The sequence below is a fragment of the Chelmon rostratus genome, chromosome 1 (genome assembly GCF_017976325.1).
Source record: "Chelmon rostratus isolate fCheRos1 chromosome 1, fCheRos1.pri, whole genome shotgun sequence".
Lineage (NCBI taxonomy): Eukaryota > Metazoa > Chordata > Actinopteri > Chaetodontiformes > Chaetodontidae > Chelmon > Chelmon rostratus.
In genome coordinates this window covers 31,480,466-31,495,508 of record NC_055658.1, presented here as the reverse complement: position 1 = coordinate 31,495,508, position 15,043 = coordinate 31,480,466, and the positions used below count along the sequence as shown (strand labels likewise).

General features: G+C 43.0%; 1 protein-coding gene across 1 annotated transcript in view; it reads left to right on the top strand.

The window, feature by feature from the left end:
• Positions 1–1,711: 1,711 nt before the first annotated feature.
• LOC121604549 (multiple epidermal growth factor-like domains protein 11) overlaps positions 1,712–15,043 on the top strand; it is a 96,254-nt gene continuing 82,922 nt past the window's right edge. Inside the window, exons 1-3 of the mRNA XM_041934102.1 lie at positions 1,712–1,827; positions 2,664–2,765; positions 4,286–4,386. Coding sequence (XP_041790036.1) covers positions 1,712–1,827; positions 2,664–2,765; positions 4,286–4,386 — 319 coding nt within the window. The remainder of the gene's footprint in view (positions 1,828–2,663; positions 2,766–4,285; positions 4,387–15,043) is intronic.

Here is a 15,043-nt window from a genome sequence, read left to right as displayed (position 1 = left end):
CCGGTCGACACCCTCTCCCTAACTACCCAAATATTGAACATTTTCTTGTAAATTCTGTCTTTACACATGCTGAAACGTTTTGTTAAGGAAGACTTCGACAGTCTGTGTCATCAATTTTATGCATTTTTTGAAGATTTCATGCGAGCTTCAAAGCAAATGTTTTTGACAGATTTATCGATCAGTAGAAGACACACTGTGATCAGACATGTCATCTGTTCTTTGTGGAGTCCATCCCTGTGCTGGTGCTGACAGAGGGAGGAGGAGCCACCTCTAATTGGATCGTGGCTTACCATACAAATGCATAAATAAATAAATAAATAAATTTGTGTTTGTGTGTGTGTGTGTGTGTGTGTGTGTGTGTGTGTGTATACATATACATATATACATATATACACACATGTATGTATATATGTATATATATGTGTGTGTATGTATATATATGTGTATATTTATGTGTGTGTATATGTATGTATATATGTATATATATGTGTGTGTGTATATAAACGTATTTATATATACATATATACATATGTAAGTGTATATATGTATATATGTGTATATACACACACACAGATATATACATATATATGTGTATATATATATGTGTATGTATATATGTGTGTGTATATATATACATATATATGTATATGCACACACACACACACACACACACACGTGTATATGTACGTATACACATATATATGGATGGAAAATCTAATCCAGGGCTTGACGTGGCTGAATCCGAATGTAAAGTACTGTACTGACTGTGTAAACACTTAAAACCTGTGCATTTTGAAGGTCAGGTGGTGGAGAAGCACAGCGTCTCCACCACCTGCTGCTGTTTGATTCTTAGCTCACAGAGATTCAGCATCATACCTGCTGCTTTATAGCCGCCTACACTCCTCCCTCTTAAGCAGGTTTCTCTGCCATTGCTGCTACATAATGAGCACCATGCTGGCACAGCCAAATGGGCTACAACCGATCTCTCACTGTCACTCAAATACTGTACTAAAAGGGCATCATGAGTATTTGATTTACAGAGTAGCCTTTATTTTACTACATATGACATTATCAGATGGTTAATATGGATGCATCAGTGTGTAAGCAGTATTTTACTGTTGTGGCTGGTTGAGGTGGAGGTAGTTTTAACTGTATTGAGGTTTTCGATCTAGGGGTCGGGTCCCTGCTAATGGTTGCAGGATGAATCTGAGGGTCTGAGATAATTAATTGAATATTTGTCAGATGAATGTGATAAAAAGCACATTATTTCCCTCTAAAATGTGGTGGAGTAGAAGTTGAAAGCAAAGTAAAAGTACAATTACCTCTCACTGTATTTAAGTACAGTACTGGGGTAAATGTACTTTAGCCCGTCAGTACAATGGGGTCAGGTGCAGTTTTTTATAAAAAATGGCCGTTTTGAGGAAACACGGTGGAGTTGTTGTTTTTGTTGGGAGTCAGACTGAAAGTTTTAGCTCCATGTTTTTCTTTTCCTTGTTATTTTTGGATGTCTGCCTGCTTGTCTTCCAGCCTTGATGCTGGGGTTGTGATTTGTTCTCACACTGTGAGTGTTTTTCTACTGTGCAGGTTTTCAGTTTAGGGTAATAGCAGTCCTTTCATCTGATTCATGCACACAACACCGCAGCCTGCTAAAGGTGAAACCTCGTCTCTCACTGTGTCTCTCTGCCACCTGAAGGACGGAGGGAAGAGGACGATGGGGGCCGGTGGGGTTTCCCCCCAAGCCCTGCTGTGGCTAAACCTGTTGGGCTTGATCTCTCTGGCGTCGCCCCTCAATCCAGATGACCCCAACGTGTGCAGCCACTGGGAGAGGTCAGTTTTCCCAATTCAGTCTCTTCTCCGATATTCAAATGGAAATAACGGCACTCTGAACACCGCAGTGAACTAATGGACTCCCTGCCACAAATCAACACTGAGTGTTTGCCAATAATCAAAAGCAAAAGGGAAAAGGTTTACTCCTGGGGACATCCTGGGCCCATAAATTCAGAGCGATGGTAATGTGGCCGCTTGAGTGGTCTCACCACTCAGCGCCACGCCGAGTAAAAGCACAATGTCGTTTCTGATGAGAGCGGCTCCGAGTGCAGGTGCTCTGATCAATAATCTCTCGGTGTAATCAGTGGGGATTGTGGAAATGGATATTACCTCTGATGACTTACAGTTTTCACTTGTTGCTAAAGGTTAGACTCAGTTCAGTAACCTTCACTCAAACCGAGAGAAAACACAAACGCTCGTTGTCAGCGTGTTGTGTAACAGGAGAAGAGAGTCAGCAAAGGATGTCAGGATTCTTGAAAATCCCGGAATAACTGAAATCTTTTAAAGATCCCTGAAAGGATCGATGGCTTTTAAGCATTTTTCAGATTTGAAAAATAGCAGCACAAGGACACACGGTGTCACATCCTGGTCATCTGCTTTTAAAGGAAATGTTATTGATTTGATAACATCAAGAGAAAAAGTAAGATTAACCTTTATTGATCCCTCAGAGGGGAAATTTAGGTGAAATACATTAGATACTCCATTACACTGCCGCTGAGAGGAATTATCCTTGAATCAAATCCTTGAATTTGATGCAACAGGCTGATCTATGAATTTGACAGATATTTCATTGAGTTTTCTCTGTTAATCTGTGATTGTGTCCTCTGTCCCTGCAGCTATGCAGTGACTGTGCAGGAGTCCTACGCCCACCCGTTCGACCAGGTCTACTACACCCGCTGCACCGACATCCTCAACTGGTTCAAGTGCACCAGACACAGGTACGCTCGCAGCACGCCGCTCACGCCGACGCTGAAGTGTTGACTAATGCAGCAACGGGTGATGATTTTCACTGACTTCACATAAATCAGTCTATAAAATGTCTGTCACAGTTCCTCCAAATCCACAGTGACACCTTCAGATCTGTTATTTTGTCGGAGCAACACTCCAGAATCCAAATGGACTCAGTTTACTGGGCTATGAAACCGAGAAAAGACACAGATCCTCACATTTCAGAAGCTGGAACCAGAGAATGTTCCACATCTTTCTTGAGAAATGGCTTAGTCCAGATTCCTGCTCGTATTTGATGACTTCCAGACCTACAAATAATTATTTAAAGCTTGTTCTAAACTGCAAAAAGGCAAAATGTTTAAATTTCAGCAGGACTCAGGTCTTTGACGTTCCTGCTCCAGTACACACAGTATTACAGTACAAGTATTCAGGAATACATTTAGATAAAGTCTTCATTCAGAAACTAAACATTCAAGTTGGATTCTTTTACCTCGTTTCTCCTTTCAGACCAGACAAACCATTACACAGTCCACTAGAGTACCTCCACTGCCATCCCATTCATTAAGACAGCCATCAGATCACAGCTGAGTTATATGAGAAGGTCAGAGGTCGTCATCCAGAGGCCGTCAGCACACCTGAGCTCTCATCCATGTCTAATCTGACAAGATATCAGACATACTTAGTTGAGTTTAAAGTGAACAACAGTGACACAGATCACACCAGCTCTCAACCGGGACAGACTGGTTTCTGTCCCAGCTCTCAACCGGGACAGACTGGTTGCTACAGAAGCTGAAATGAGAGACTTTTATTTGTTGTATTATTATTTGTGGAAGTTTTAATTAGTGTATGTGTGTACACACTTCACACAGCGAGTCAAAGCCGTACATGTTGGACTGTGTATAGTGCTGCTGCTGAAGCCCAGAGGCAGTCAGTCACCGGTGTCTACTACCCGACACCAGCACTTCAGCTCCGCCTGATGTGGTCATTTTGATGAGCGACCGTCGGCATATCGGCTTTAATGACCACATTAAGCTTTATAGCCACCAGTTTAGCTCCTCCAGCTAAGAGCTGAGTCATTGATCTTAAGATGAAATGTCAGACAACATCAGTGTCCTTGGATGAGTGGGAGAAACTCCCTTAAACGTTTCAGTGTCTTTAAGAAGTGCAGCGATGTGAACACAGTTTTAGGATGTTATTACAGGGCCTCATTCTTTACAGCGCGATTGCTGGTTTACTTTGTCGTAAATGTCATGGTGATGTTTTAATGGACAGAAGGCCTGAAGGCAAACATGAAAACAGACAAAAGATACATCAACCTTCTTTAAAGGTAAAATGTGAAATGTCGTGTCGCTTTAATCGAAACCACACAACCAACAAAAGTGTGTGTGTGTGTGTGTGTGTGTGTGTGTGTGTGTGTGTGTGTGTGTGTGTGTGTGTGTGTGTGTCTGTGTGTGTGTGTGTGTGTGTGTGTGTGTGTGTGTGTGTGTGTGCGCGTGTGTGTCGTGTACAGGATCAGCTATAAGACGGCGTACAGAAGAGGCGTGAGGACCATGTACAGGCGGCGCTCTCAGTGCTGCCCAGGCTTCTATGAAAGCGGAAACCTGTGTGTTCGTAAGTTGTGCTGATTCCTCTGCACCTTTTCAGTTTGCATTAATTCAACGGACATTTCTTGTAGATGTAAGGCGATAAAGTTACGCCGCGCTTGTTGTGCCACCTGTAAGGTGCGACACCTGACGAGGCGAAGGCTCGGCACTGTAACTTTATTAGTTAACAAAGAAGATCATTGAACGCCTCTTTATTGTCTGCAGCCTGTGAACACACTCATACTCATGATCCACACGGTTTTGTGAAGAGACCACGAGAATCTGGACCAGATCTACTATGAGGAGCTGCTGAGTACTGTGCAGCTCTTCAGCTTCAATGTCTGAACTGTCACTGTTATATGGTTATTATTTATTTAGTTATTTTTGGTCATCAGAACAAGCTGAACTCTGACTCTCCAAAGCTGAATGTTTTTCTTCCTGGCTTCGGTTTGGTGAACGTTCTTCTCCAGCTCGTGTCTGACTGTGTCTGCTTGCCTTTGCTGTGTGTGGTGCACGGCGGCTTCATCAGAGCTGTCTTTCTGAAGACGAGGATGATGAGAGAGTTGTTGCGTTTTGAGCTGAGACCGACTAAAAGGATGCGAGGAGATGCAGTTGCGGGATAATGTATAGTGAGCAGGTTCCTATGGAGAAATAAACTGCTTCACATCGGGCTTCTTTGTCGTTCTGAAGGAAGATACCTTATCCCTTACTTAGACTGATCTATGTAAACAAACTGAAGAAGGGCACTCCATAGTAAGGCGCCGTCACGTCCATGATTAAATCTTCAATAACCTTAGCCCGTGGGTCATCTTTGGCAAATTTCTTCGATTTTTCGAAAGCCTCGCCGTCGTGTGTCAGTCCCGGTGGCTTCTTTGCGGCTGGTTTGCTAACGTTAGCGTCTTTAGCAGGCCGGGCGTCCTCATACGCTTTCCAAACTCCATCAAAGCGGTGGTTATGTTTCAGGTGGCTGATCAGGTTTGAAGTATTAAAGCTCGTGCTATTTCTCCCTCCTCGTGGAACTCGCTTGGAACATTTGTTACGAATAACCAGCGAACTGTCTCCTTCGGAAACTTTGAAGAAGTCTGAACTCTGTTTTCATAAGCACGCTGTGCCGCATGCTGCATTCAAAGTGTAACGTACATTCCCTCGTTTGCCAGTCGTTCTTTCAGCCTTTTTAAGTTCATGTTTCTATTCCTAATGTGAAACATGTGTAAAAATGCTGCGAATGTTAATTCAAGTCAGCAACTAACAAAATTATGACGGAGTTAACGAGTTGTTTTCTGGCATGAGAGGGTATTCATGATTTTTCCCAGTGAGAAAGAGTTTTTCTGATTATGCCAACGTCACATGAACGCAGCATTCACTGCAGGCCATTCGGGTCTCATAGTGGGAGCGAGGCACTGCCGTGCTGACAAAAACACATATGTTATCGGGGCTGTTCGTCATGATATCGGACTTATCGGAATGACGTCATAATTTCCCGTTATCGGCCCGAAAACTATCGTACACCCCTAAAAATTATTGATCAGTAGCAGTTTTTAATACTGGCTCAATCTTTTTTAACGGTGTCCGAGGTGCCCAGTTTTACTGTACGTTACAAGAAAATAATGCACTCCTGCCAGCCAATCAGAGTTGAAAGTTCTCAGTGGCCAATAGTATAATAAGATATAAAACCAAAGAGCTGCAGTTTCTCATCTTATTGACATCTAAAAAGTGTAATAATCCAATTAAATCAGTAGCTTGTAACAAATGTATCTCAGAACACTTTATTTTATATAATAGTCTTGTTAAATACTTGGTTCTCTGCTGCTGGAAGGCACTGCTGTGCAACAGGATACCAACAGCAACAAAGTGTCTGATAAAACAACGACGCCAGGGCCAAATAAATGACTGGATTCACATCCTGACTCATCAAAAATCAAACTTTTTCATAAGAAAGTTAACACACATCGCTCTCTTCGTAAAGATTTGGAGTCAGGGTGTTCTTATAATGCTGCAAGTGCACATCGCGTTTGATCAAATGGCAATAAAAACATATCCAGCGTTGTTGTTTCCTACCAGACAGCACTATCTCCAGAATACAGCTGGATTTGAAATATTCCCACCACAGGGGAATGTGTGCTCTGCGTAACGTCTCTGCAACAAACAAAATCATTTTCCTGTCATCTGCATTGTTATTTGCAAACTTTTTCCACTTGATGCACACAAAGTATCCAGCCTTGTTAAAATTGCAGTGTATCTTGTGGAACAGTGATTCAATCTCAGTCGTTATCTTTTCACTTGCCAGACAGTTATCTATATCTGCTGTCAAAGTTAGATCAATCTGGCTCTGTAGCAAACTGGATCCGTTTCTGCTTAAAGTTTTACCACGCGGGGATTTGAAATCAACGCAAACAGAAGGAAAAAATAGAAAACGGCAAACAAAGCGTCTGCTAATGTGGAGTTAGGCGTTGACGGATACGTCTTAAACAGCTTTGTTCTGACGATATGTTGATTGAACAATCGTTAGCTGCTTCATCGGACAAATCAGGCTCAGATTCATTCTTCCTCTGTAGCCTTTTATTTCAAGAGACCTTGTATATTTCTGAGCAAGGGCATCTTTTCACACTCAGCTTATCAGCAGATGGTTTAAGCTTTGTTCCCCGATGTGTGTGGGATGGATCTGTTTTTGAAAAAGTTGGTCAGTGAGATAAAACACCAGCGTTTCTCTCTGCTGTTATTTTTATTTCGAGCTCTTTTAAAGCACAACTCTTACCTCAAACAGAACATCAGACAATTAAAGCGAGCAGCTGAGGCGACAGATGTTCGCTCAGAGCCGACGTGACACATACATACGACTCTTTATTTAAGTGGAAACCCAGCCTTCAGCTTCTGTTCTTAATTGTTCGAGAAGCGCACACTCGCCGCGTCTCGTTCTCTCACACATCCGTTTATCTCATCACATCTGACAGAGTCTCTCAGAGTCTTTGAACGCATCGCCATCCTTACGCCTTGCCGCTAGCTAGCAGGACACGCTACGTTCAGACTGCAGACACACGCGGCCCAAATCTGATTTCTTTACTCGTATGTGAGTCAGATTTGTGTTTTCACGACGGTGTGAACAGCACAAACCACACAGAATCTGATCTTTTAAATCCTGATTTGGGCGACTGTCTAAATCAGAAACACATCTGATTTTTTGCAGCGTGACCTCAGTCTGAACAGTCGTATCAGTGTTCCTGCAACTTTCAGGTCGCTCACCTGAACCGAGTGTGAAAGCCTTGTGGAGATGTAGTTAAATCAGGTCGTGACGTTCTCAAATCTGTTTGTGTGAAGCCGTTCGCCTCGCCATCGCTCCACTCCTGGCTCTGACTGCATCCACACACACCTCCATACAGGCGTAGCCGCCGTCACTCTCTCTCTCTCCTGGTTATCGTGTGCTCACGATTTCGCTGTCTTCCACTGCACATGAACATATAAGTGAAACCATGAACGCTGACTTCAGTGGCCTCCATGTTTACTTCTGTACAGCGGCGTGCTGCGTGGGACGTCATATGACAGGTTATTGCTCTTCTTCTCATGGAGATCAGTTCAGTTTTTAAAAAATAATGTGAACATTAGCTCCAAATGGATTTAAGACAGCCGTTTCAGATGTGTGACAGAAACTTTTAAGTGAATTCCTGTCCGCTAAATTCATTCTATATTCAGATTAATGACCTCAAACTTTCAGCCGTCCTGCTCGGTCTTTGTATCACACACAGCCTGGCAGGTACCACGGAGGGAAAACAAACAGCCATTGATTAATGATTTGTGCTCTCAGATGAATAAATCGTGCACACAGATGACTAGTTCATGCTCTCAAATGACTTTATTTTTGCTCTTGTAAAAAACGGAATTAACAGAATATCATGTTAATCAATAGTGAAAGATGGAAGGTCCCAATCTCACCTGTGAGCTGTTATTGGCCGGGGGATGCACACCAGAAACACAGTCAGAGGGCAGCGTCTCTGCAGATTCATACACCGCCTCACACTTCTGCTGGGTTATAAGTGATGATTGAGAGGGATTACTTTTACACGGGTCCATAAACTGTTTTTTGGGAAAATGCTGCGTAATATACCTTTAACATTAAACATCTGTTTAAGGGATATCAAACACAAGTGCATTGTTGAAGCTGTATGCTCTCAGGATAAGTCACATGTGATTAGTAGTTGATCCCGTTGATGGTTTGTTATTAACAGATGTGTAGTTTGTAATTTGACAGACTTTTTGCAGCAGGACTGGCCGGTGGCGAGGAGGAGCCGAGGCGGGCAGAGTGGCTCATGCACACGCAGTCTTACACATGTGGAGATTTCTGTGCGTACAGACTTTCAAATTTTGTGAGTTTGCCGTCTTTCGGTATAAAATCTGCGCAGTCTTTTATACATGAGGCCTCAGGAGATGTGTGGAGACCAAAGATGAGTTCAGAGGAGATTGAATATGGACTTACATTTGCTGGGTGGCCAGAAAAAATATATTCTGACTGAATCGGACTCTGAATGCTGCTGCTGGGATCCGTGGATATACGTCAGTACTCGTTTCCAACCCTTTAGTGATGTTATGTCCGACATCCATTAAACATAAAGTTAAACATAAAGTTAAAATGTTAAAAATATTATTCAAAGTTAAGTTATTTTGTGCTTGCAAGTTATTAATTCAAGTCTTTTTTATACACACAAATGATTTTTTTGCCCAGGACTCCTGCAGGGCTCATAGTTTCATGCATGTGCTGCCATTTAAAAAAACAGATCACAGCTGTGGCGAGATTGGTAAATGTTTGGCTCTTTCCAGGAAGAGGAGCAGGTACAATATTTGACTTTTAAATGTCTTATTTTCACAGATTCCACCGGCAGCATTATCGTGCAGCGTCTCACAGTGACACAGAGTTTGTATATTTAAAGGACAGATAGGATTGGCTGTCCTCATGTTGCCTGTAGCCAGTTAGAGATTGTGTATGTACACTTGGCCGTTTATGGATGCATCTGAACATTTCTGTGGAAATAAATCCTATTACACAAGTGCCCAGAGCGAGCTGGACTACCAGCTGCATTTCATACGATGAGGGTGAAGTGTTGGGAGGCGTCCGGGCAAAGCCTCAAACTGACCGAACAGAACAAGGTTTTTCGTGTTCTTTGCAAGAAAATAATTTTTACTTCAGTAAAACATAAATAAATAAAAGCTAACTCCTGAAAGTAAACCTGTGAAGCCTGAGCTTCAGTCCAGGAACAACGTCAGCATCTGTGAGAGAAGCAGAATTTCTCCCAGTCTTCATCTCACGCTGGTATACCTTCCTCCATCCAGCAAAGGAAATCAATTATCCACCCTAGATGGTAAATTCTATAGGGCAGCGTTGCTTTCTCTTATTGAAGAGAGGAAGTGAATGGGTTTGCCCGAGGGGGGGTGGGGCGTATTGTGTGTCTTTATTCAACATCTGCTTGTAAACAACTTTATTAGATTCTCCCGGGGGAACTAGACAAATACCCCTCGACTCTATTGTGTGATGTTCCCTCCACACACACACGCACACACACACACACACACACACACACACACACACACACACACACGCGGCCTCTCGCTCCCGTTGGCTGAGTAGTTTGATCGCCGGAAGCCAATTCCTCAGTGTTAAGCAGGAGGAGACGGCTGCCCGGCCGGCTCACGTTAAGGACCTCGGACAGGTCTTTTGTTGTGTGACATGCGCAGCCTGAGCTAATTGAAAGGTTTCCCTCCCCGGCGGAGTGCGGAAGAGGGGGGAGGGCTGCTGATTTGATTACAGGGCTTTCCTCTTCCTGTGTTTCCTGGCTGTTCTCCTCTGTTTTTCATTTCCTGTTGGTCTGCAGATCTTGAATAAACACGTAGTTCTGTGCAGGGTGTATTATGTTTACCTGCGTCTAGACTTTAAATTTTTCGTTAAACGCCCTAAATTGCACACATCCTTTGTTGAAGTTCCCCGTCTTGCAGATGTAGGAAAGCTTTTGTTATTTTTCATCTCTGCCTGAGGCCATTCTGTCTCTTGTCAGGATAATTTCTCCCTCGTTGTCCCCTTTTTCATTCTCGCTCCATTCTTGCCTTTTTTTTTTTTCTTCTGGATCCTGAGTGCTGTTTGCGTCGCCTTTCTGACCGCTGAACCGGGGAAGCTTGGCCGTCTGTGACCCCGTCACCCATCAACCTGCTTCAACCGTTACCCCCTCCCCTCTCCGTCATCCGCCTCCCCCCACCGTAACCTCTGCCACTCGTCACCTCCACAGCAAATCTGATACAGATTGCTGTGATTTTTCATCACGCCCTGAAGCAGAAACATGAATTCTGTGATCCCGCAGTTCCAGTTAATTTGTCTTTTTATGTACCAGTAAAGCAAAATAAAACACTCCTCATACAGTATATTCATATGTTTAGCAGCTCAGAAAATAGCTTAATATTTGAACCATGAAGCTAAATGAATCAAATGACAAAGAATGAACTGTGTTTGGACTCTAAATAAACCCCGAGCAGCTGTACCTGCTTCAGGTCATATTATATTATATTATATTGTTTGACTTTGCTCAAAACCTGGACAAGGTCCAGAATAAAATAAAGCTGGTTTGAAGACAGAAACGTGAACGTGGCCATTTGAAGACGCTCACTTCATCACTTTCCTGTCTGCTGTCAAACCACACGAGGTTCAATATCAGAGCATGATGTAAAAATATGCAACGTTAACCAAGCCTTCTCCTGCACCGCACAACACATCTGGTGAAGACTGATGAAGAGTTACTGAGGATGAACCGCGCCAAATGTCTGTTTATTGAACTTTTAAACTGTCTGCATCGCTCTGTCTTTAGCCTGTATTTGTTGACACTTGTGGCCAATGATACCAGGGAGAGTCATCCTGCTGAGCTGCGATCAGTTTCGCTGTTCATACAACAACCAGGACGCTCCCCCACGACTCTGAGGTTTAAATGGAAGTTTAAGATAAGACCAGTCTACTAGTCTGAAAGTGAGAAAACACTCAGAAAACAGCTGAAATTTAGCACCATTTAATCTTCAGTGTGAAACGCTGTCTGGAAACATTTTGTTCATATTATCTGAGCCGTTTGAAACTGTTGATCACATTCTACAGTAACCAAACAGTATTTTAGTATTTTAGATGCCACTGAAATGTGCGGCACAGCGTGCAACAGCATGTGGAGCCAGAATATTTTCACAGCTTCATTTTCACTGGACGTCAGGACCGCTGAGATTTAAATATGTCGGACTTCAACAGATTTTCTCACTAAGAAGAACTGTAATTACAGAAATATGGAAATCCTGCGGTGCATTATTACAACATCATCCTGGAATTTAAATGCCTACATTCAGAAATAATAACAACAAATTTAACCTCGTTTCTGGTGCTGACGAGCAAGGGTAGCAACATTAACAGTTAACTGGCTGACTGATCGCACACATCCCTACAGCGACCATCTGGATTACTATAACACTGAAGAAAAAGTCTGAATCTGATCATCACAAACTCTGAAGTTATGAGGAGCTTCTCTTTTTAAAGTCTGATTTCTGAATTCATGGACGTTTGTTCTGTCTGACAGGGAGGAAAATTGCTTTTTGTGGCAAATTGCATCAATTGGGTGACGGGAAATAATGAGTATTATTGCAAAGATTTGGATGGTGTTCATATCCGTGCAGAAAGCACCATCTTTTCATATCCTAGTAATGTTTTTGTTTTCAGTTACATTCAAACATGCATTTTCTATGTGTGATTTCTTATTTTGCAACTTGGTCACTGAGTTCAAAGGATTTTATGCAAGAACACAAACCAGAGTGTCTAAATGGAGAATCATGTTCCAACAGTAACAGTACAGTTCCTCCGTTCAGAGCGAGGACTGTTTCGCTTTCATACCCAGTCGTGGGGGGGCGTCCCGCCCAGCCCGGCTGACAGTTCTCCGCAGCGATCGGACTCCGGAGTACGACGTCTGGCGTCACACCCGGTCCCGCTGCCGCTCCCTCTGGCGCCGCTCGTACCTCCGCCCTCGTTCTTCCTGCAGCGGCGTATCAAGACGTTCAAGGGCACTGAAGACTGCTTCAGCGTGCCGAGACAATAGCTGGAATTAGGTAGCGATTATTTAATTTGATATCTATTAATCTTTTTGCAGCCGTCGCTGATGTAATCCTCCTTGTAGCTGTTCCTGCTCCGATCCACAGGATGAAAGGATTAGGCACCCGTTTAATGATTTATCAACTCTCCTTCAGGATTACAAGAGCATGTGTCGTCGGCTCTCTTATTAAAATCTGGGCCTGTAAGACATTTTCTCCCCCTTTCTAAAAATATGCTGGATAGCACAAAGAAGTGCACTCAGAGAAACTACTAATCCTGACAGCTTTTAGCTCATTAAAAAGTTCAGGCTGATGATTTGATGACGCCTCGTTTCTTTGTGTTTGCAGTGGATCCACACTGACAGATAGGAGTCCTGTACGACTGTGACGAAGCTGAGGGTCGAGACCCATCGGCGGGTCGGAGGGGAAATCTGAAAAAAATATAGTTATCATACACAATTTTTATTCCAGCATCTCTCAAATTTTTTTTTCTTCTGAAATAATTCCTGGTTTTACCTCTTCAAGCCTCCACATATTATTGAAACATTAACAATTTGAAAATCCCTCAGAAGTTCACTGACACGCCTGGTGTGTGAGGGTTAGAAAATGTTGGGAACCAGGTAGAAGAAGTGAATGACCTGGGATCCCTAAAGTCCAGAACACAATATAAATACAATAAATGAGGAGAATAAAGTAAATGCTTCGTGGCTTCTTAAATCTAAAGCAACAGCACCTAAAACATCCCTGTCCACTCTTTTCTGCTGACCTCTTACAGTGAGTTCTGTCAAGTACAAAGTCTTTCTACAAAGATTTTTTTCCTCTTTATTTGAAAGCCGGCAGTGGAGATGATGAGCGTGATGGATAACAGCGAAGGTCTCGATGCAGAATGTGTTACGTTAGAGTGTGAGCATGTACTCGTAGTGTAATGGCCCCTGGTTCTGCTGTGATATGTCTCCTCTGACTGTCAGCAGCAAAGCAGTAAACACATTTTCCCAAAATGACAAACTGTTCCTTTAAACATGACAGCAGTCGCTTTCCTGATCAGCTTCTGCACAGTTACTGAATGCACACTAAGAAGGTGTGGTTCAGTTTTAGGACCAGAACTACTACTGCTACTACTGCTTTGTCTTCTTCTGCTTCTTCTTCTGCTGCTTCTGCTTCTTCTGCTTCTTCTTCTTCTTCCTCTGCTTCTTCTTCTTCTGCTTCTGCTTCTTCTTCTTCTGCTTCTTCTGCTTCTGCTTCTTATTCTTCTGCTTCTTCTGCTTCTGCTTCTTCTTCTGCTTCTTCTTCTTCTGCTTCTTCTTCTTCTTCTTCTTCTTCTGCTTCTTCTTCTTCTTCTTCCTCTTCTTCTTCTTCTTCTGCTTCTGCTTTTCTGCTTCTTCTTCTGCTTCTGCTTCTTCTGCTTCTTCTTCCGCTTCTTCTTCTTCTTCTGCTGCTGCTTCTTCTTCTTCTTCTTCTACCTCTTCTTCCTCTTCTTCTTCTGCTTCTGCTTCTTCTTCTTCTGCTTCTTCTTCTTCTTCTTCTGCTTCTTCTCCTTCTACTTCTTCTTCTCCTTCTTCTTCTTCTCCTTCTTTTGCTTCTTCTTTTGCTTCTTCTTTTGCTTCTTCTTTTGCTTCTTCTTCTGCTTCTGCTTCTTCTGCTTCTTCTTCTTCTTCCTCTTCCTCTTCTTTTGCTTTTTCTTCTTGTTCTGCTTCCTCTTCTTCTTCTTCTTCACATGTTGAAATGACACTATTGATTTAGACTGGCTGAACTGAAACCTGAACCACAGAGACGATCACATTAAGCGGCACTAACAAACAGCTGTTTGTTGTTTAGGTATGTGGACTAAATCAGTTCCCAGCTACCTGCTGTGGTATCAAACTGAATCCCATTTGCCACCGGTGTGTTTACAGCAGTCCTGTTCACAGCGTCGGCTGTATTTCTGAGCAAATGTAAAGCTTTCAGTGTTACAGGCAGAAACTCTACCTCAGCCCCCCCTCCACCAGTATAAATCTGTACTCAGTGTGCAGTGCCAAGTACGTGTGGCTGCGAGGAGCCCTGTCCTAATGCATGAAAAAAGCTGTAAAATGTGAACACATTGCCACTATAAATTTAGAGAGGACGACCCCTCTGTGGCTAAAATACCATAAAACCCATCTTTACCAAGGCCGGTCTAAGTCCTGAATCCACTGCAGCCACTTTTCCTCTCTGCTCACATACTTCCTGTCAACTTTCAAAACTCAGCAGTTCACTTTTTGTGCACCGTGCTAATTTTAAATAACGCCTCGTAGCCTTAAAACTCAGCTAGTTTTGTTAAGCGTGTGAAAACGTGTGATGTGGGAGAAGCTGTGTGAACTTGCATCGCGTGTGTGCGGATCGTGAAACTTAAAGAGGCATTGTTTTTCATTCATGTGATGTTCATTTGTTCCTGTGCACATATTTATTTAAGTGAAGCCGCCTGTTTCTGCTAGAGAGGAATCAGCTCCGCAAACAGAACCAGAGCAGCAGCGTCTCTGTGATGGAGGAGCGAAAGTCTCCGAGCTGTCAGCCGTCTTCTCCCGGCACAATCCCCACCTGACGTACGATGCAGTATTCATACTGCGATACACAAGTGATGC